Consider the following 21,165-nt stretch of genomic DNA (forward strand, 5'->3'; position numbering starts at 1 on the left):
AAATACTCAGTTAACATTCTCTATTTACAAACACCTTCCATTTTGCACAAGAATATTCACTGCACCACTGTTTAAAACAGTTAAAACTGCAAACAATATAATCCTATTTGTTTTTTTAAAAAATTACACGTGTATGTGTACATGTATGTTTATAAATGTAAGAAAAAATATGCTAAAGTATAGTATCCAAGGAGTAGAAAAGGAGGAGATTGTTTCTGTGTGACATTTTTATTCGGAGCAATATAAATTGTTTTACCCTTTACAGAAAGGATAAGGTAAAGATGGATATCAATCTTAGGGAGAAAAACAGTTATCTCTCCAAGCACATAAAAACATTATATTACAAACCTTTATTTTACTATACATATTTAATTTTAGAAGTTATTAGGTAGACACACTTTCCTCTGTTGGTTTAGTTTGATCTTCAGTTACCTGTAAAAACATGAATAGCTTTACTTCTCTAATAAAGACTTTCAATTTTACCCTTCACCCACCAGTTTAAATCATTCAAGCTCCTTCTTTCATAATAGTACTTTGACTTTTCCTTCAATAGTAATTATCATAAAAAGTTAAACAGGGGGCTAAGGATGTGTAGCTCAATGGTAGAGTGCTTGCCTAGCATGCCTGAACCCCAGTACAGCACGCGCGCGCACACGCGCGCACACACACACACACACACACACACACACACACAGTCAAAGAGAGAAGAAACATTTGAAGACCAAGTTATCAATATAATCTATAAATACAATCCATTCAAAACCAAGCTCTGAGGCATGCTATATCTAGGCTTCTCAAATTTATCATTTTATTTTTCATCTATAAAACAAAAACATTTGTAAAAGCAAAAAACACCAAAAGTGCTACATGAGGTGTTCTAAACCAATTTATTTTATTGTGAGGTATAATTCCCTTAAGAATAAAACATTGGAGGTTTTGTGCAACTAGATGTCTCTATGTCCATATTTCTATTCTGTCACTCAAACTCAAAAACAAACAGGGCCAAGTCTGAATTCCTCAACACCCCAATTCCTATATTATCTATCTCGGTGATAGGCTCTACTCAGCTCCCTAAACCAGCTCCCCTCTTACCTGCAGATTCCATCCACACTCCTATTCATCTGACCCAAGAAACTTTCATGGTCATTCTCACTACTACAACTGAACTTTAGAACCTCTACAACTGAACTTTAGAACCTCAACCTTTTCTATCCCCTAAGAGAACTCTTGGTTAAAGAGTTATAGCTATCTTCCACGCTGCCCCCAGAATGAGCTTTTAAACTGGAATCGCTAAGCTGGTGCGGGGTGACATACACTTATAATCCCACCTAAAATTACACTTGTAATCAGGAGGCCACGGCAGGAGTATCACAAATTCCAGGCCATCCTCAGCAACTTTATAAAACCCTGTCTCAAAAAAAAAAAAATTGTTTAAAAAGGGCTGGGAATGTAACTTGGGGATAAAGCACTCCAAGTTCTAGAGAAGGAGGAAGAGGAAGAAGAGGAGGAGGAGGAGGAAAGAAAATTGAAATAGCTCATCAGTAGGTCACTTCCCTATTCAAAATATATGAGTAACAATCCAGTTACTCATATATCATCTTCAGCAATAGGTTAGGGGGAAATCAGGAATGCAAGTTCCAGACCAGAAAAACAAATCCCTCAAGTTCTATGTCCAACAAATTTCTTTGGACTTACTTATCCACCCAGTTACCTATGACCTGTACATTCAAATTCATCTTCATTCTCCATTCCTCCATGCTTCTAGGCAAGTGGCTTCCTCTGAGATAAGCCTCAACCCATCTCACAGCAAATTATCTGCCTGGTCTACTTTCATGATCCTTTAAAACAGTTTAAGAGATACCAATTCCTAGGAACCTTCCTTAACCAAAGATCAGTTTGGGTCCTTCTCTGGGCCAAAAGCTCAAATGTATACTACTTTTAAGTGTGGTCATCTCACTAAAGTAACTTTCTTAAGGCAGCAGGTGTGTTCTGCTCATTTCTGAACCTGGCCTCAGTAAAAACCAATAAGTCTGTGTCAGATGAACCAAGGAATTTAACTTACTCCCTCCAGACAAGCAAAACAGAGTGTGAAATAAATAGAAATAAATGTTTCAAAATCATCTATTGACTAACTTTACCAAATAATATAGGTAAATGACTGCCCCTACTATTTTTCTGCATTTTCCCTTCTTGAAAGTGTTCAGTTGTTATTGCTTCTTAACTTTCACAAACTTTTTCTTATTCACTTTTTCTCTAGTTCTTAATCTAAAATTATTGTGACCAACCAAAAACACAAAATTAACACCAATTTAAATATACTTTTTTCTCATGAGAAAAAGAAAATTACTCAACTTTTACATAAGCAGGAAAGTTGAAATAAAAAGAATATTATGGCAAAGTCACTAAATAATAAATTCTAATTATAAATTCACTAATAAATACTGGGCTACTCAATGAATATTTCTTAGGTTGGGCTGGGAATATACCTCAGTGCTAGAGCATGAGGTCCTGCATTTGATCCTCAGCATCATTAAAAAAAAAAAATTTTTTTTTGATAACCCCCATCCATGTGCTAATATTCAAATTTGGTCTTACACAAACATAGCAAACCCTGAATGTGTAGACAGGCTGCACAGAAGTACAGGCAAAGAAAACAATACAGGAAGGTAAACAAGCAAGCAAGAAATCAAACTAATGAATAATTATTTTATTAAGAGATTACTCTAAGAATGTTTCTTGGAGAAGGTAAGACTCGGGCAAGGATGGAAGAATGAGTAGGCAACTGGGAAATGGGAGTCCAGACAGAAATGTCATTAAAAAATAAGCAAACTTAAAAATAAGTTTGATGTGTGCTGCTAAGTAAGCTTGTGAGCTTTACTGGAGTGCTCGAAGAGTAAGGGGAAATTAAGGTAAGTAGGAAGGGCTCATGAGGCCACACAAGTAAAAGAGAAGAGTGTAGCCTATGAAATAGTGAATAGGGATAGGGGTGGTCAAGAAATGTAATCACTCCTAGTTATGAAATCTAAATGCTAATGACTGGATAAACTACAGGCACACAAAATATTCAAATCCAGGTTTTCAGGACATTTACACATTCAATGTCAACAGTCAAAGCAGCTTTGAGATATAGCTGACAAATTTATCTTTTAAATATTCATTAAGTTTCAAAAAATTATCATGCCATGTAATTAACACTAATACAACTTTTAAGAACTACTACTATTATACAGTAGTATTTTCATTTTTCTTCAAGTTCTACAGTATCATTTCCATGATATTAATAAAATCAAAAGAGAATTACCAAATTACAGCTTTATTCTTTCCAAAATACTACTGGGGTAAACAATCCCAATACTAATTTGGCTACTGAGACAACTTATCCCCTTTGGCTTTTGTTGCTTAACAAAAACTTCATAGAAAGAAAACACTTACCATTTTCCGAGATCTTTCCAATAGCTTATCCCATATTGTAAAATGTGCCTGAAAAGAAATTATTTGCTATGAATTAAATAAAGCAGGAAAGTTGAAATAAAAAGGATTAAGTCTTTATGTGGCTTTTAAAAATATAAATAAAAAGCTAGGTGGTACTAATTTTACTAAGTGGTTATAAAGGTGAATCTATGAGGAAAAAAGGTACTATAAAAAATACCTGCTTTGTTTGGAATTGAAGAAAAAAAGACTTAAGCACTGAATATGCCATTCTTCTCTTGTCCTTCATCATTTCCATCATAGAAAACATTTTTTCTAATGGGAAGTAAAACTGTGTCCTACCTTCCCAAAGATTGCAGTTCTTTCCCTAAACAGCCAATTTTAACATGTTAGAGGCCATTCTTTAAATTCTAAGCAATCACAAGAAGCTTAATAGGAACCACTTGTGACATCTTCACACTGAAAGGGCAGACCCAGAGTATTTAGCAAATTGCACTTAAAAAAAAAAAAAAAAAAAAGCCAAAACCTAATGAATACAACAGTAAAACTATAGAACCAATTTTATTAATCCTTATTAATCTCATGTAATAGAGAATTATCAGAATGTATTACTGAAAATTGCAAAGTGCATATAAGCCCATCAATCTTATTAAGTCAACTGAAGGTGATACTTGGGCCATATGGGGGCCAGTGGCTATGTCACAAAAAATGAGCTCAGAAAAAACTATAATAAAAGTAAAGTTACTAAATATCTACATTCAAACCCTTTTGGAGAAAGAGCAGAAGGGAAAATGATATCTTACTCAGGCAGAATGAACAGCTGGTGCAAGACCTTGGGATATAGTTGGTGAGAGAGAGAATGGTGTGAGATGAAGTCAGCAAGAAAGGCAAGAGCCAGATAATGCAGGACTTTGTGAAACAGGGAAAGGGTTGGGATTCAACCAAGTGAAATCATTGTAAAGTTTGGGCCAGAGGAATTACATAATCAATTCGTATATTAAAAAGATCATTCTGACTACCAAGCAGAGGATGCACTAGGGAAGGCAAGAGTGAAAACAAGAAAAGGGAATGAAGAGAAAGAGGGCATTGGGTTAGAGAGGCAGTAAGAGATATGATGTTCACGATGGACAACTCAGAATCCATGTTTTAAAGTCAAGAATTGAAAGGATTTGCTAATGGATGAAATGGACCCATAACAATGAGGGAAAGAGAAAATCAAACATTTCTTGAAACAGCTAGGCAAATGATGGGACTATTTCTTGAAATGGGAAAGGCTAGGAAAGGAAGCATGTATACAGGGAAAAAAATCAAACATATAAAGCATGTATATTTCATTTAGATAAATGAAAAGACATACTAGGTTAAAAGATTGGAAAACAACATATTAAAGATGACAGTTCTCCCCAAACTGCTGTAAAGGTAAAGTGAAATTCCTACTAGAATCGTAACAAGATTTTTGTCAACACAGAAAGAAGTACACTAAGCTGTGCAAAATGGCACATGCCTATAATCACAGCAGCTCAGGAGGCTGAGGCAGGAGGATCTCGAGTTCAAAGCCTCAGAAAAAGCGAGGTGCTAAGCAACTCAGTGAGACCCTGTATCTAAATAAAATACAAAATAGGGCTGGGGATGTGGCTAAGTGGTTAAGGGTCCCTAAGTTTAATCCCAGTACAAAAAGAAAAAAAAGGAAAAAAAATTGTACTAAAATTTAACCAAAGGGAAAAGAACTAGAATAGTTAAAACAATTTCATAAAGAATAACAACATGGGAGAAATTATTCTATCTGATTTCACATCTATTTATGGCAATGGTAATCAAGACTGTGTGGTATTGGCTCAGATGGAAATGTGTGATCAATGAAACAGAACCAAGAATCAAAATATAGACCCACACAGATATGACCAGCTGATTTTTACTATATCAATATCCATGCCCCTGGTTGTGATACTGTATTTTAGTTCTGAAAGATGTTATCATTGAAGAAACTAGGTAAAGGTACCTAAGACTTTTCTGCATTCCTTCTAATAGCTGCAATTATCTCAAAAATAATATTTAAAAAAAAAAGGAGGATTAGCAAGGGGTAGGGGAACTTGGGTCATAAACAGATCATTAAAATTTAGGGAAAGAGCATCTCACTGTAAAGCCAAAGGTGTTCCAACATGCACATCCGAATATGCACTCCAATATTCCCTCAATGCACCTTCACTTCCTGCAAATTTAAAAAATTAAAATACTACCTCAATTTGTTTTAATTTTTTCAATAATTATTCCTTTCGTGAATTTATTTTTACAACCTGGGCAAACTTGTTTTTAATCATAAACTTGAGTTTACAAAATATTAATGGTATACCACTTCAGGAAAATTAAAATTCATGTCCTTCAAAGTGGTATAAAAACCAAGTCTAGAATCAACCTATTCCCAAAATGGAACACCTGAAAATTTAAGTTTTACTTACTCTTAAATGAACGGGTAAAGACAGACCCTGGAATCTTCTTACAAGACTTGGCTCAGTGGGTTGAAGATTGTGAACTGCTGACACTTCATACTGGAAGCAAATACTTGTTCTTGGAATAAGAGGGCCCTCACTCACATCAATGAAATCACCAATTCTGATTTGATTTTGAAAAGTAAAAAAAAAAAGTAAAACTCAACACCAAATCATTTACAATAGTTTGAAAAAGAATTCATTCATTCTACTTGCTATTACATGTCAGCTCAGAGACTAAACTCTGAGAATTAAATCAAGTGAAACCTTCTCTTAATTAGCATTAATCTAAATTTAAAGATCTTTAAGAGTCATGGAACATGTCATGTTAACAAGTGCTTCCAACTGAACCATCAGTCCAAATCTGACAGCCTACAACCTTTCAATAACCTATTGCAACAGTGTTTAGAATTCAGTATGTAAGACAGGTTGTTTCCACAAAGAACAGTTTCTAGAGGAAAATATATTCCATCCAAGTCAAGAAAACAAGGGGCTGAGAAAACAGAACCAAGTCATGAAGTCATTTTTGCATAATGCATTGCCCTGGGAATTGTTCCTCATGCAAAAAACTCAATATAGGAGACAGATGTGGTGGCACACTCCTGATTCAAGCAGCTCAGGAGGCTGAGGCAGGAGAATTGCAGGTTCAAAGCCAGCCTCAGCAACTTAGGAAGATCCTAAGCAATTTAGAAGATCCTATCTCTAAATAAAATATAAAAAGGCTGGAGTTGTGGCTCAGTGATTAAGTATCCCCAGGTTCAATCCTCAGTACAAAAAAAAAAAAGTCAACATAAGCAAAACCTGATACAAATTCACTATTTCTGTCACACACTTTATTCAGGTAACAAGAAAGCTAAGCTTTACTCTAAAGTAGCACAGCAGCCAATTCGGACTTTTACTTACCTATGTAGCTTTACAATTCTTTCAGGGTTCTGAGATGCCTTCTCTTCTATAAAATCTATTTTGTACCTGAAAAGCAGCACAGAAAAAAAACATTAATTCTAAGTATACAAAAAAGTGTTTAAAGACAAGTCCATATCTCTTCCCCTTCCACCATGGTTTTCACTTAGAGCCTCTTGTTCTATACATACCTTTAATCTGGGACTGGTCCCACCAACTCCACTAAACTCTCCTCACCAAAGTCACAGGTACCTGCTTGGTACGAAACTAATGGACACTTTTCAGTCCTCATCTTCTTAACACCACTTGCTCACCTCTACTTCTCACAGTTTTCTTTCCAAGTGCCTCAGTGATCTTCCCTCCTTCTTGCTATTTTCTCTCTCTGCCAGCCTTCCCCTACCTTGTAAGAATTCTATCCTAGACCCTCTTTTCCCTCTAACCATCCTCCCTAGGCTAGCTCCTTGATTTACAAGGTTTAGCTATCACTTATGCAATTTTATCTTCCAGTTATACTTTAATCCACTTCCCCAAGCTGTATATCTAAGACCCTTCTAGACAGCCACCAGGATGCATCACAAACACTCTAAGTCCTCAAATTTCCAAAGTCAACAAATCATATCCCTCTTTTTTCACCCAAACTTATTCTTCTTATCTTAGTATTAACACTACAAGTCACCCATATGTCCAAGTGAAAAACCTGTGAGCTTTCCTTGATTCCTCCTTCTCACACCATACCTACATCAAATTCACAACCAAGTCCTGTCAATTCTACAGCCTAAGTGTCTCTCAGATCTACCAAATTCTGTCAGCATCATGAAAGCACATACAGAACTGCATAGTCCAGGTTCAAATCATAACATTACTACTTACTATTAAGAGCTCTTTTTATCCCACATTAAGTGTGCATATACACGTGCATATACAGGCATGATGAAGTGGCATAGTTGGGAAGCACTAATTTATGCAAAAATATCCAGTGACTGCCATCCCCCTTCAGCCAAAGCTCCTCATGAATTAGAGTGCACCGATTCCCTTGAATACTTGTCCTCCTGACTCACCTCCAAGAGATGCTCTTGTCCCCTGTGAGCCAAAGTTACTAAAGGTTCCCACCTTTCACTCTGAAGCAGAAAGGCCTAATCTCTAATTCACCTGCCATAGTACAATGCTCTTCTTTCCTCTCAAACTCATCCCCAAACCATCCCCTTTCTTCTGCCACTCACTAATCTAAGTTCCCAGGGTCTAAGAACTTAGGTGAGGGGGACAGGGAAACCTCAACCATACACAAAAGAGAAGTCAATAAAGTATAATGTCTAGTAGCATAGCTATGGGACACTTAATCCTAATTAAAATATGCCTTAAATGTAAAATACACAACAGATCCTACAGATCCTACAGATTTAGTATGAAAAGAATATATTATTACTAGTGTTTAATATTGATCATAAGTTGAAATAATATTTTAGACATATTGGTTAAAATAAATTTATTATCAAAAGTATACCTTTTCTTTTACCTTACTTTAAAATGTAGCTACCATAATATTCACCATTACATATAGAGCTCATATTATATTTCTATTGGACAGCATATGCCTAGTCTTTTGTCAGAATGTGGCTCAATGAGTTCCGATAATCCAAGATTTTCTTACAGAATCAATGCTATAATCTCAGTACTATCTACTCTAAATAGTATATTACCACTGGTTTTATAAGTACACTGGTTCCAACATATAATTAAATGCTTCAGAAGACCCTAGAGTGCAATGAGTAAGTTTTATTTTGTTTGCAATTCTTCTCCAAACTCAGCTGAACACAGCACATGCTTTTCAGCATATCAATTACTGTCTTATGTAAGACTATGAGGTATTTTGCTTAGAGAAATGCCAAGCTAAAATGCCAACTTCTCCTTAAAAATAAAGAATTAAACTTAGTAACAATTTACCTAAAAGCTTTTCTCCATAACCCAGATGAGCCTATATGCTTAGTACTGTGAATCCAAATGAAAGAAAAAGCAAAAACAAATTTGTTAGGGGAGAATGTTGTTAACTTGCAACAACTGAGTATTTAGACAACACACATCCTCCCCAACTCACAAACTATAAAACTTGTAATTTACCTATAATTAAGATATTAATCTACATTAATAATATTTATTAAAGATGAACCTACAAAGAAATTTTAATAAACAATTTATTCAAATTATATGTGGAACCAACCTAGATGCCCCTCAGTAGATAAATGGATAAGGAAAATGTGGTATATATACACAATGGAATATTACTCAGCAATAAAAGAGAATGAAATCATGGCATTTGCAGGTAAATGGATGGAGTTGGAGAATATGATACTACACGAAGTTAGCCAATCCCAGAAAACCAAATGTCAAATGTTTTCTCTGATATAAGGAGACTGATTCATAGTGGGGTTGAGAGGGTGAACATGAGAGGATTAGATGAACTCTAGATAGGGCAAAGGGGTGGAAGGGGAAGGGACGGGGCATGGGGATAAAAAAGATGGTGGAATGAGATGGATATCACTACTCTAAGTACATGTATGAAGACATGAATGGTGTGAATATACTTTATATACAACTAGAGATATGAAAAAGTGTGCTCTATATGTGTAATATGAATTGTAATGCATTCTGCTATCATACATACATAACAAATTAGAATTTAAAAAAAGAAAGAAAAAGTGGCCCCATAGCCACAACTAGGTTTTCCTTAAAAAAAAAAAAAAAAAAAAGTATAAGTTGAGGAGATTTGTAAACCAAGTCAAGAATACATTTTGGGGCCTGAGGATGTGGCTCAACAGTAGAACATGTGACTAGCATGTGCCAGCCTCTGAGTTCAATCTCCAAAACTGGGGCAAATATACATATTTATGATAAATTATCCCTGGGAGAATTTGTGATTCAGTTTCTGTAGACCTAAAGAAATTCTTATCCATAAATTTTAACAATCTGCATGTATATATTTTGGCTTCAGACTATATCCCCTGTTATTTATTTTGTGGCACAGATTTCCCTTTCTAACTAGTTCCAAATATTAAAATTTAGTTTTATGTTCTTACAACTAAGAGAAGGTGAACAAGAAGTTTTCTAAGTAGGAAATAAAAATTGAGAAGCCTAGCAAAATCAAAAATGTTGACAAAGAAAATCCACCAAATGGATAATTCACATACAGATGACTAAGACCTGAGTGTAAACATTTTACTTCAGCTGTTAGTGCCTTCCACTGCTTAAATGTTTAATTTTATCCTTTTTCACTCAGAGTGGAAGGATGTAAGTGAAAGACCAACTCAGAGTGGAAGGACGTAAGTGAAAGACCAAGTGTACAAAATAATATAGTTTCTTAACATCTGTTATCACTTTAAACTGGAAAGAAAAAAGGCAAACATTTTACTATCAAAACAAAGATAGCCTAAAAAAACAGAAAAGTAAAACAAAGTGAGAAAAATATTAAAGGGGCTGAGGAACATTTTTCTCAGTTCAACGAGCAATCAGACGAACAAAAGACAAAAGGTTGGGGCAGAAAAAGAGATCTTACAATAGTGAATAAAATTATGTCACGTACATCAAATAGAGTTTTCATCATTACATATAATTTTGGAGGTTGACCTTGCTTTAAATGAAACCAATATTAACACTTACTTGTTGTGTTGAAACATTTCTAATGCCACTTTTGCATCAACGTCCAGAGTTTCAAATGGAAGATCTTTATAAATTAAAGCATGAGCATCTTTTGTGAAAGAACGTAAATTCTCCTTAAAAATAAAGAATTAACTTTAGTAACAATTTACCTAAAAGCATTTCTCCATAACCCAGATGAGCCTACATGCTAGTACTATGAATACAAATGAAAGAAAAAGCAAAAGCAAATTTGTTAGGAGAGAATGTTATTAACTTGCAATAATTAAATATTTAGACCACACACATCCTCCCCAACTCATAAACTATAAAACTTATAATTTACCTATAATTAAGATATTAATCTTCATTAATAATATTTATTAAAGATGAATCTCCAAAGAAACTTTAATAAACAATTTATCCAAATTATATAGCCTTATGTTTATTAAAGCCATAATAATAAGTACAAATGCTAATAAACAGTAAGACATAAAAATGTGTTTACACTCATAAATAAATTAAGCTTATAAATACATGGGAAAAATATTATTGTTTTCATAACTCAAAAAGTTCCACTAGAAATGCAGTATCATCACTGACCCTGTATAAAATACTGTATATGTTCAAAATTATAAGTTTCCATTTAATAAAATTAGCAATTTTATATAATTAAAATGACTAATATAGATTAAAATGAGATTTTTAATAAAAATTTATAATTGAGCTTTCATACATTTTATACATCATTACTAATACAGAGAAGATCAAGCATGATTACATGAATAATTTTTATAATAAAATTCTTTCCATAAAAAACTTTTTAAAAAATATTTATTCTTAAGTTTTAGGTGGACACAATATCTTTATTTTATATTTATATGGTGCTAAGGATTGAACCCAGTGCCTCGTGCATGCTAGGCGAGCACTCCACCACTGAGCCACAACCCCAGTCCCTCCGTAAGAAATTTTCTATCAGTTGTTTTCCATGAAATGATTCATTCTTACAGGGATAACTCATACCATAAAAAATCTATAGTCATGGTTTAATATAACCATTTCTTCAGTCTATCTTGCCCCTACTTTCTCTAAGTCATCTATAGAACACTATATAAAAAGAGAGGCAACAAGTTTCATGAGTTTTTATGTTAAAGTGAGAATTTATTCTTATATTTGGACACATATGTAAAGGAAGAAGCTACTCTGACAAGAGCCCAGAGATCACTAAGAAACTTTACAATTTCTACCTACATCCTCTCTTCCTTCTCCCTTTCTCCTATTCTTCCTTCCTGTTTTTCTCTTCTCAATACTAAATAATATGGGCAGGAGTTGAAAAGAAGTAACTTAGCCTTGGTAGGTACTTCAAGAAAAAAAAAAAAATCAAGGAGGACATAAAGCTTCAAGACACCTGACTATGCTGCTGAGAATACCCTCATCCACATCTCTATCTGAAATGCACTGAAAAAAGCGATACCATTCAACAATTATAACAGGAATCATTTTAACAGAGAAAGGTCTGGACTCTAAAATAAAGACTTCAAAAAGTAGACTTACTTTTGTTGGCATCCACTCATCTAGTCTCTTATCCAAAACTACATCATAGCAGAATGCACCAGCAATTACTATATATCCAACCAAAATAAAAAGCAAAGTCAAATCAAAGCAAAGTTAGGGCAGAATGTTAATAATTTGCAACAACTGAATATATAGAACATACAATGAAAATTAGCAATCTCTTCTAAATCTATAAATTATAAAACCTTTTGCCATTATTCCAGCTGTTTATCAGAATTCTATTAAAGTTTCCCAACCTCAATATAAACTGATCTTGTGTTAACCCCAATCACCAACATTTTTTAGACATTCAAGTTTTCCTCACAAATACTATCACTACAGGGATCTCAAAGATACTAGATATAAAAATTCTAAAAGAACAAGATATTTATATCCTCAGAATAATTAAATGTCAAGTTTCTTTTACAACACTTCCCACATAATCTTCAATTTTTTGGTTTTTGTTATTGTTGTTCTTAAGAATTATTTCTTGAGCTTCTTTCAAATATTTTTGGTGTATATGTTTTTGAAAAATACACACATATCACAATCCTACTATACATAATGATGAGAAATCTGAGCTTCAGCAAAATTACAGTATATGTACCCTTACACCTCATCAAAGTGGTGTCCCTCTCCAAAGTCACAGTCATTTCTGATGAAATGGTAGCACAGCTCTTTTCAGCAGTCTACTGAATACTCCTATTCCCTCCTCCTCCAGAATTTAATTTAGACATAAAGGCTTAAAATGGTAAAATATCGTGACAGTATAATTTCATGAAATTCCTATTCAAGAGAAACATCTTCCTCTAATTTTCTTATGTTAAGTACTGATATCCAAAGATTACTTCATATTTCGTAACAGGATAGTTTTTACTACCTACAAGAACTGAAACATGAATATGATGGTAACTTATATAAAATTAGAATTATCTGTACATAATCAAAAATAGGTACAAAATTTTCAAAGACTACAAAAAACATATAAGTATATTTATATGTGTACATTACCAGGAACTTCTGGAGCTCTGATCAAACTGACCACATACTCATCTTTGAATGCCCTCTCTATTACACAGCCCATCATCATGGCACAAGAACGCCAATAAGCCTAGAAAAAGAAAAATACACACAAACATAATATATATTCAGAGTCACTGAAGTTTCTACAATATTAAAATTTAAGTCACTTTTTAACTTAGGAAATTATTTCTCCAATTCCTCTACTCTCATAATGTAGCAATAGTTACCATCAAGTCATGACATTAGCTCTACCTAGGAAAACCCAGCAGAAAATAATGCACCAATTTCAAGTTGTTAGCAATGTTTCTGTGTAGGATATCAGACAAACTCAGCAGGCTGAGGCAAGAAGATCACAAGTTTGAGGTTAGCCTGGGCAACTTTAGCAAAATCCTTCCTTAAATTAAAAAATAAACAGGGCTGGGGACATAACTCAGTGGCAGAGTGCCCGAGTTCAATTCTCAGTACCAAAAAAAAAAAAAAAAAAAAATCAAATGCTGTACTAGTTACCAGCCAATAGGTTTAATATCTGACACTATTTTTACCACAGAATAAAGTTCAATTCTTAACAAACTATGCTAAAGTAAAATAAATATATTAATATATAACTGGTGATACCATTATAAACATGGTGAGAAAAACTCAACTTTTGATAATTATTTAGGACTTTAACCTAACTAACATCATGTAATACATCACTCAAGTTATTCATATTTAGGGTGAAACAGCCTCACCACAAACTGGGTTTTCATTTTACCAGGACATTGGGACACATGGATATACATGATACAGTATCCATGCAATGGCCATATCTGAATAAAAGAAGAAACAAACACCCTGCACCATACCTAACCATCTTATTCCCCTTACCACCACTACTTTTATAAAGCACGCAACTTCTGTAAGCTCTTCTCTACTTCTGAGGACCACAAGAGTGAGGTCACTTGGTTGTGTTGACAGAGACTGCCTTATTGTATATTTTTTAAATAATTTTGTTTTGCTTAAATTTTTTGTAGTTGTAGATAGACAGAATACCTTTTTTTATTTGTATATGGTGATAAAGCTTGAACCCAGTGCCTTGCACATGCTAGGCAAGTGCTCTGCTACTGAGCTATAGCCCCAGCCCTCGTTATATGTTATATACAATCATATTACACTAAAAATAAGTAACAAACCCAAACATTAAAGGCAAGTTGCAAAATATACTTCATTTATCCTACTTCAGTGATTTAAATGTCAGTTGAACTTCAGTGAGAACGTCTAGGTTCAAATCCTGGCTCTACCACTTCCTAGACTAGTAACCTTGGTCATGCTGTGGAACATCTCTTCGTCAGTTTATTCATCAGGAAAATGGTGAGAGCAGCATTGAGTCTAGAGAGTTTTTATAAAGATTTAATAAGTTAATACCCGTAAATCACCTAGAACAGTGCCTGACACATAATACTCAATGCTATTACTATTATCATTTCTATCACTTTCTTGTTTAAATGTTTAAACAAATATTTATGAACACCTACTATATGCAGTCAAGGACTAGATCCAATAAGAAAACAGTTCCTATCTTCACAAGGTCAGGAATCTAATGCCTTCATCAATTTATAAGACAAAATTAAAATACTGGTTTCAGAAACAATAGCCAAATGTTGCCAGATTCTAAAGAATTTTGACAAGTAAAACCCTAGCAGAGTCCACAGGGCAGATGGCATTTTAATGCAACCATAAAACATAAACAGAATCTTAATAGGGAAAAGAAAATGCTCAGCATTGAAGAAAGATCATCAACAAAAGGAAGGAGGACAACACAACTTAAACTATTAATGACCAAGTACTCTAGTATGGCCAGAGCAAAGATAAAGTGAAAAGATGCAGTGAGAGATGAAGCTGGAAAGGTAGGCTGGGGGCAGATTACACAGGACCTGGAAAGTTATTTGCAAAATATCAGGTAGGCATTTCTTTAGGGGTAAGTGATATGACCCTTAGTCAAGTCACTTAATAATAAAACTCTATAAGCAGATGGTGAAAGAAGACATTTAATTACTAAAATCAAAATGGAAAAGAGTGAAGAATTTATTGAAATCATCTTGAAAAGATGATCCAAGGTTGAATTCAAGCAGGAGTAGTGGGAATGGAATCACCAGCAACATAGAGTATTTATCAATGAACACAAGCTGAATTAGGTTATGAATGTAAGACATGTCATATAGTTTTCTCAATACAAAATACAGAAAAATAAATGCTACAGATACTTTTTGAACTATTAAAATACCTAATATAACAAGTAAAATACCCATTAACTAATACAGTATAACATATTGTAACATATATTACAATATAACATAAATATTGGGCATATTCCTACTTTTTATATTCCACAAAAATTTAACAAAAGGAAAAAATGGGAGGGGGGAACATAGAGACAGAAATACCTTATTTACTTCTCTTGGATCAGGATCTTTGAAAGTAAGAAATTTAATTTCACAGGACTTGGTCAAAGGCTTATACATTTCCCAAGGCTGTCCGTCCACAAGAGCCAGAATGGACTTCCTGCAGTACCACTCACTCAAATCTAGGAATTTAAAACTGATTGATGATCTAAATCTAACAAAATCCAAGTGAAAAGTTACAGATATAAGGGCTATATTAGGAAATAAAACAATGGAAAGGCAAAATTCTGTGGGGTTTTTTTGCATAAGTATTACATATTATATCCATAACTGATTAAAAAGTACTCTATACACTTCAGATAGTGTTCATTATTAATGAAATCATCCAAACCATTTTTAAAAATCGTTAAAGCTAAGTCTAGTTTGAAATTAACATGTCAATTATTAATTTAAAAAATCTTGTAAGGGCTACATTTAAATATTCAGCAAGCGACAGCATGGATATACTTAAGATAAATGCACACACAACTTAGAAGAAGAGGGTAAATATGTTAATATACACCCATATAAATCTCCTCTAGATTGTTTTTAGATTTTGTCCCCAAACCACCTTTTATTTCTATAACATGGACTGCTAAGTTAAATACTGTGGTTACCATTTTTTAATTATGAATACAAATTCACATATGAACCAGTGAGCTTAGGCTTACTCTTTGACCCAGAATACAACTGATCAAAAGTTTTAAGAATATAGATACTCACAAAAATGGTCAAACTATGAGGTCCAAATTATTAGTCACTATATTAAGTTCCAAAAAAGCAAGATCATATCTATCATTCATCAACATACTCAGCACTAGTCCTAGAATATAGCAGTTGCTAAATAAATGTTTATTGAATGACAAGTTTTAGAGGTGATGTTGAGGGTGGCTCAGAGACTTCATCTCTACACAGGATACATATAAAAGTCCATAAGGGCATTATTCTCCTAATACCCATGATAGCTATAACAGAGGTCCAAGAAATACTTAACACAGTATTATTTATGATAATAATTAGCATAAGTACTAATTCAAGTGTATGGGGGAGAGTTGGGGGAATGCTAAAATTAATTACTTAAATGGAATCATTGCTGAGTTTTCCAAAAGTTTAAACAATGCAGCTGGTCATACCCGTGTATATCTATTTGGGGAGCTAAATTTAAATACTAGCATTTTCTGGGCATGGTGGTGCCCGCCTGTAATCCCAGCAATTGGGGAGGCTGAGGCAGGAGGATCGTCAGTTCAAAGCCAGCCCCAGCAACTTAGTGAGGATCTAAGCAATTCAGCAAGACACCATCTCTAAATATAATATTAGAAAGATCTGGGCATGTGGCTCAGTGGTTAGGCACACCTGGGTTGAATCTCTGATACCAAAAAAATATATAATTTCTATCAAAACTCTATCCAAACGTTTTGATTCATCAAAAGAATACTTAGAGGCTTTTTCCCTTTATTTCCACACCAAACCATACATGGGGCCCAATTATCTCTGTTAAGATTTAAACAAGGGACTAGGGTTGTGGCTCAGTGGTAGAGCATGTGCCTTGCACGTGTGAGACACTGGGTTCAATCCTCAGCACCACATAAAAATAAATAAAGATATTGTGTCCATCTACAACTTAAAAAATATTTTAAAAAAAGATTTGAACAAAACAAATATTTTTACTCCCATCACACTCAACCCATGCACATTTCCAATTATATATTTACTACACGTACACATAAATGCAAACAAAAACACAGCACACAAAGAGGCATGTGGCAAGCAGATAAAAAAAAAAAAATGTTAGGCTTGAAGAACTTAGAAAGGAAAAGATGGCAAACAAAGCTGGACATCTGAGGTCATGGCAGTTCCTTTATCCCAAAATCCTTCAATAAGGCATGCATGATGACTATTCCTACCACAATCCAAAAAAACAAGCCCACCAGTGACAATGCATTCAGGTCTGGACTTTTTTTGCCAGAAAAAAAAAATTATTATCCTAAACACAGCCAGATTCAAGCAAGCTACAGGACAACTGTGTACTACAGCACCAACCCTGAAATACACATAGCAGCCTCCAGAGCTAAAGGGGCAGTAAACAGACAATAAGGTGCCAGGTAAAGGAGAACTTCGGAGAAGCTGGGAAAGCAATTACAACACGTTGTCTCCTCTGCACCAGTTCTTCAGCAGAGCTCATATAAAATGGTCAGGACTGTATCCTGATTCTGTTACTTACGCATGGCACAACTGTAAGGAGTTGAAATGTTTTTATTCATCACAAAAACTGTGCCGGAATCAGTTTTTCCAACATGTTTAACTTCAATCTTCTCAGTTCGGGGAGTCAGTGATAACTGTCTCTTTTTCTCTTTATTAAAGAGGTCATTCCGCATTTCTGTCAGCTCGGTAGGTGACAGTTGAACTGCAGGTGATGTTGCTATAAATCCTAAGGAGAAATTAAACATGAAGACTTTAAAAAAATTGGGTAACTTACTGCTAATACCCAACCCCACTCCATTCCTGCATCACCATCCTCCTATAATACAGAGGCAAGAGAACTTTGAAAGCCATTCGCCAAAACCGCTCCCAGAAGTAAACTTAAACCACTTTCTAATATTAAAAATTAAAACTGAAGGAGACAAAAACGCAGCTAGCCTAGAGCTGCACCTCTACTTCAACTCTGTTCTTTCACATCAGATCCCTGTTTCCCACCAACTTCCTCTATAGTATTCCAATTGCGCTTCACAATATAGAGCAAAACCCAAGCACCACCACTCGTTGGGAGAGTGAGTCAAGTTGCCCAAGACCTGGAAGGGCCTGGGGAGGACAAGAAGGCTCAGGAGACTGCAAGTCCCATACCCAAACCATCAACAGTCTAGGGCAAGAAATGCTGCATTTATCTTCCAAATCCTAAATCAGGGATTTGGCACGAGAGGTACAGGGAGATAACAGCACGTTTAGAGCAGATGCTGGCTCCTTCCTGAAGGCATCTGAAGCATCAGTGGCTCCACCTTTGGCTGGGTCCCAGCTCCTCCCGGACCCCTCGTGTCCCCAGATTTGTCCTCCCAGGCTGGGGCGAGGGCGGGGGGGGGGGGGCAGAAGACCTTCCTCCTTCCTCAGCTCTTCCGACCTCCTGCCACCCACTTCAGGCCCCATCTGGGCAGACACCTCTCTCAACGCTTTGCTCCCCTTCCCCACGGCCTTGGAAACTCACTCCAACCAGTCCGGCCGCCTGAGGCGGCTCTCCAAAGCCGTAGTCCCCGGACGGTAGCAGCCATCGCTTCCATAGCGGGTACGCCAACCGCGGCGCGCAGGTCCGCCTCCAGCCTCCTCCCCCGGAAACTGAGAATGCGCGCTGAGGTTCCGTCAGACAGTTCGGTTCCGGGGCCGGCGCTCTGGCGGCGCACCGCCACGTGGGGGCGCATTCGCGCCTCACCAGAATTAGTCACCCGAGGCCAGACGGTCGGCAGGGGCGTTCCAGCGGCGTGGCCTGAGTCGAGGTGCTCCGCCCACAGGCTGTGGGTCCGCCGCGTCCTGGGATCTGCGGGGAACTGGTGTCACCTTCAGGGGGTCAGTGTCCCGAGCGCCCTTTTGCATTGTGAGCGTTCGGGCTGCACTGCCTGGGCGAAACCCGGGCGTCCCGCAAGGACTTTCTAGGGAGGAAAATTGAGGAAAGGCTGATCCTGTGGACTCCAGGTCCGCGGTCACCGCGCTGGGCACGGAGACGCCGCCGTCCGGCCCGAGGCTGGACTCGGTTTTGCAGGGGTGGCTCCTTTTGACCAGCCCTGTTGCTGTGGGCTTGGAAACCCGGCCTGTAGACTCTGGAGAAAACTCTGGAATCTGCAGAGCTCTTTTCAAACGGCCTGGACTCGTTTATGCGACGCCGACCGAGGGCGTAGTAAATAAAGGCACCCCAGGGCGGAGTTTTCGCCTCCTGTCCCCTGGTGTCTCCCAAGAAACCCAGACAGAGCCTGGCGCTCGGTGCATTTGTCCAATGGATGAATTAAGGCCCTGGGAAACCTCCGGGGCAGTGTCCACGTCCTTCGGCTGCCTGAAGCAAGCCTCCTGTATGTAAAGTCTGGAAATGCTTTCATTCAAAGGTGTTCAAAGCCTCTCCGGTTGATAAATTCAGCCCGCGACCCCCCAAGCCCTTCGCCCTTGACTGGCACCTGGTGGAAGTGCCGGCTGAGTCGCCTCCTCCTGGCCACTCCAGCTGTCCCGTCTCCTTCCTCCAAATTTTACACTGTCCACAACTGCGTGGGGGAAAGTGCGTCTTCACTTTTAAAATGAAAAACATGGAAGTGAGTGACTTGAGCAAGGCTACATTTTACCAGACTCTCTCTCTCTCTTAAGATCATAATTAGGTTGGCAAAGTGTCCATATATACACATAGAGGGGTGTTCTTCTCTAGTTACATACAGTGATTCCATTTCAAGCCTGTTTGTTTGTTTTACTTTATTTATGTATTTATTTACTTGGTACCAGGGATTGAACCCAGAGGCCCTTGAACTACTGAGCCACAATCCCAGCCCGTCTTAGTTTTTATTTTGAGACAAGGTCCTGTTCAGTTGCTTAGGGCCTCGCTAAGTTGCTGAAGCTGGCTTTGAACTCGCCATCCTCCTGCCTCAGCCTTCCCAGCTGCTGGTATTAAATGTATGCACCACGGTTTCCAACTCCTTTCAAGTTTTTGTTTCACCAGCCTTTTAGAGACTCTACCCATTTAATGCCACCTAACAACAGTATTATTGCTCTTAGAACATTTTAGAGCAACATTTAAACTAAGCCTTTGAACATAAATTTTAGCAAGTTTAATCATAAACGCATTTGAAGACAGGTAACTGGAGCTCTTACTATTACAGGTATTAACCTGGTTGGAAGGATGTCACTAGTGATAATGGCCAACAAATATTGACCATGTGCCTATCATAGGGCTACATTTATTAATTTTCACGACTGCCCTGAACAACAACCACAATCATTCTCATTTTCCAGGAGAAGAATTCAGATTTGGAGAGTCTAAGAGATGTTCACAAGGCAGATCTTTGGCTAAGAACTCCCTTAAAATAGTTTTTTTTCTAAATCGTCTTGCCTTCTTTATCTACCCTCTCCCCAAATCTTAGTTCCCCTCTTGCCAGACTCTCTCCCAAAGAGAAAGAATCAGGTCTGTGGCAGTGAATATCTGAGGTGAGCCTGGAACATTGTTGTTCCAGAAAACAAGGAAATACTCCAAGAAGGGCAGAATCATGTTAGAAGTGTAGAGGATCCAGCTTGAGAAAGCTCTCGTTGTCCAAATTTAGGACACTTTAAATAATAAAAAGAATTGTGCTGAAGGACTATAACTGTTCAGATTATAAACTAAAAATCCATGAGCCCATAATGAAACCCAAGGATAAATGGCAGTGAGGAATGGAGGGAAATATTTTGTTAGAAAAGCATGCCAGATGCTAAATATACTAGGAATACCAGGGTGGAAAAATTTACCATTCTGCAACGTTCAGTGTAATAATTGATTCAGCATGGGATTATGAGTGCACACTAAAATGAGGCAAGTTTGTGGGGGATCAAGATAATCACATAGCCTCTAAGTAGCATCTCATAAACTACCGATTAAACACAGAGGGATGAATGAACTTTTTCAATAGAGAAATCTAGTGTGTAATAGTTTGGATCTCAAATATTCCCCCAAAGCCCTTGTGTTGAAGGCTTGTTCCTCAGTCTATGGCACTACTGGGAAGTGGTGAATC

At 36.6% G+C, this 21,165-nt stretch overlaps 1 protein-coding gene across 1 annotated transcript; it reads right to left on the minus strand.

Moving 5' to 3' along the window:
- Positions 1 to 225: 225 nt before the first annotated feature.
- Positions 226 to 18,749, minus strand: Mrpl39 (mitochondrial ribosomal protein L39). The gene is made up of 10 exons (XM_026411784.2): positions 18,636 to 18,749; positions 17,661 to 17,867; positions 15,443 to 15,582; positions 13,008 to 13,107; positions 11,997 to 12,064; positions 10,467 to 10,579; positions 6,819 to 6,884; positions 5,886 to 6,039; positions 3,433 to 3,480; positions 226 to 432 (listed from the first exon to the last, which is right to left on the minus strand). The coding sequence occupies exons 1-10, from the start codon at positions 18,706 to 18,708 to the stop codon at positions 385 to 387; spliced, it is 1,017 nt and encodes a 338-aa protein (XP_026267569.2). The 5' UTR covers positions 18,709 to 18,749; the 3' UTR covers positions 226 to 384.
- Between the last annotated feature and the right edge of the window lie 2,416 nt (positions 18,750 to 21,165).

Source organism: Urocitellus parryii, chromosome 2 (genome assembly GCF_045843805.1).
Source record: "Urocitellus parryii isolate mUroPar1 chromosome 2, mUroPar1.hap1, whole genome shotgun sequence".
NCBI lineage: Eukaryota > Metazoa > Chordata > Mammalia > Rodentia > Sciuridae > Urocitellus > Urocitellus parryii.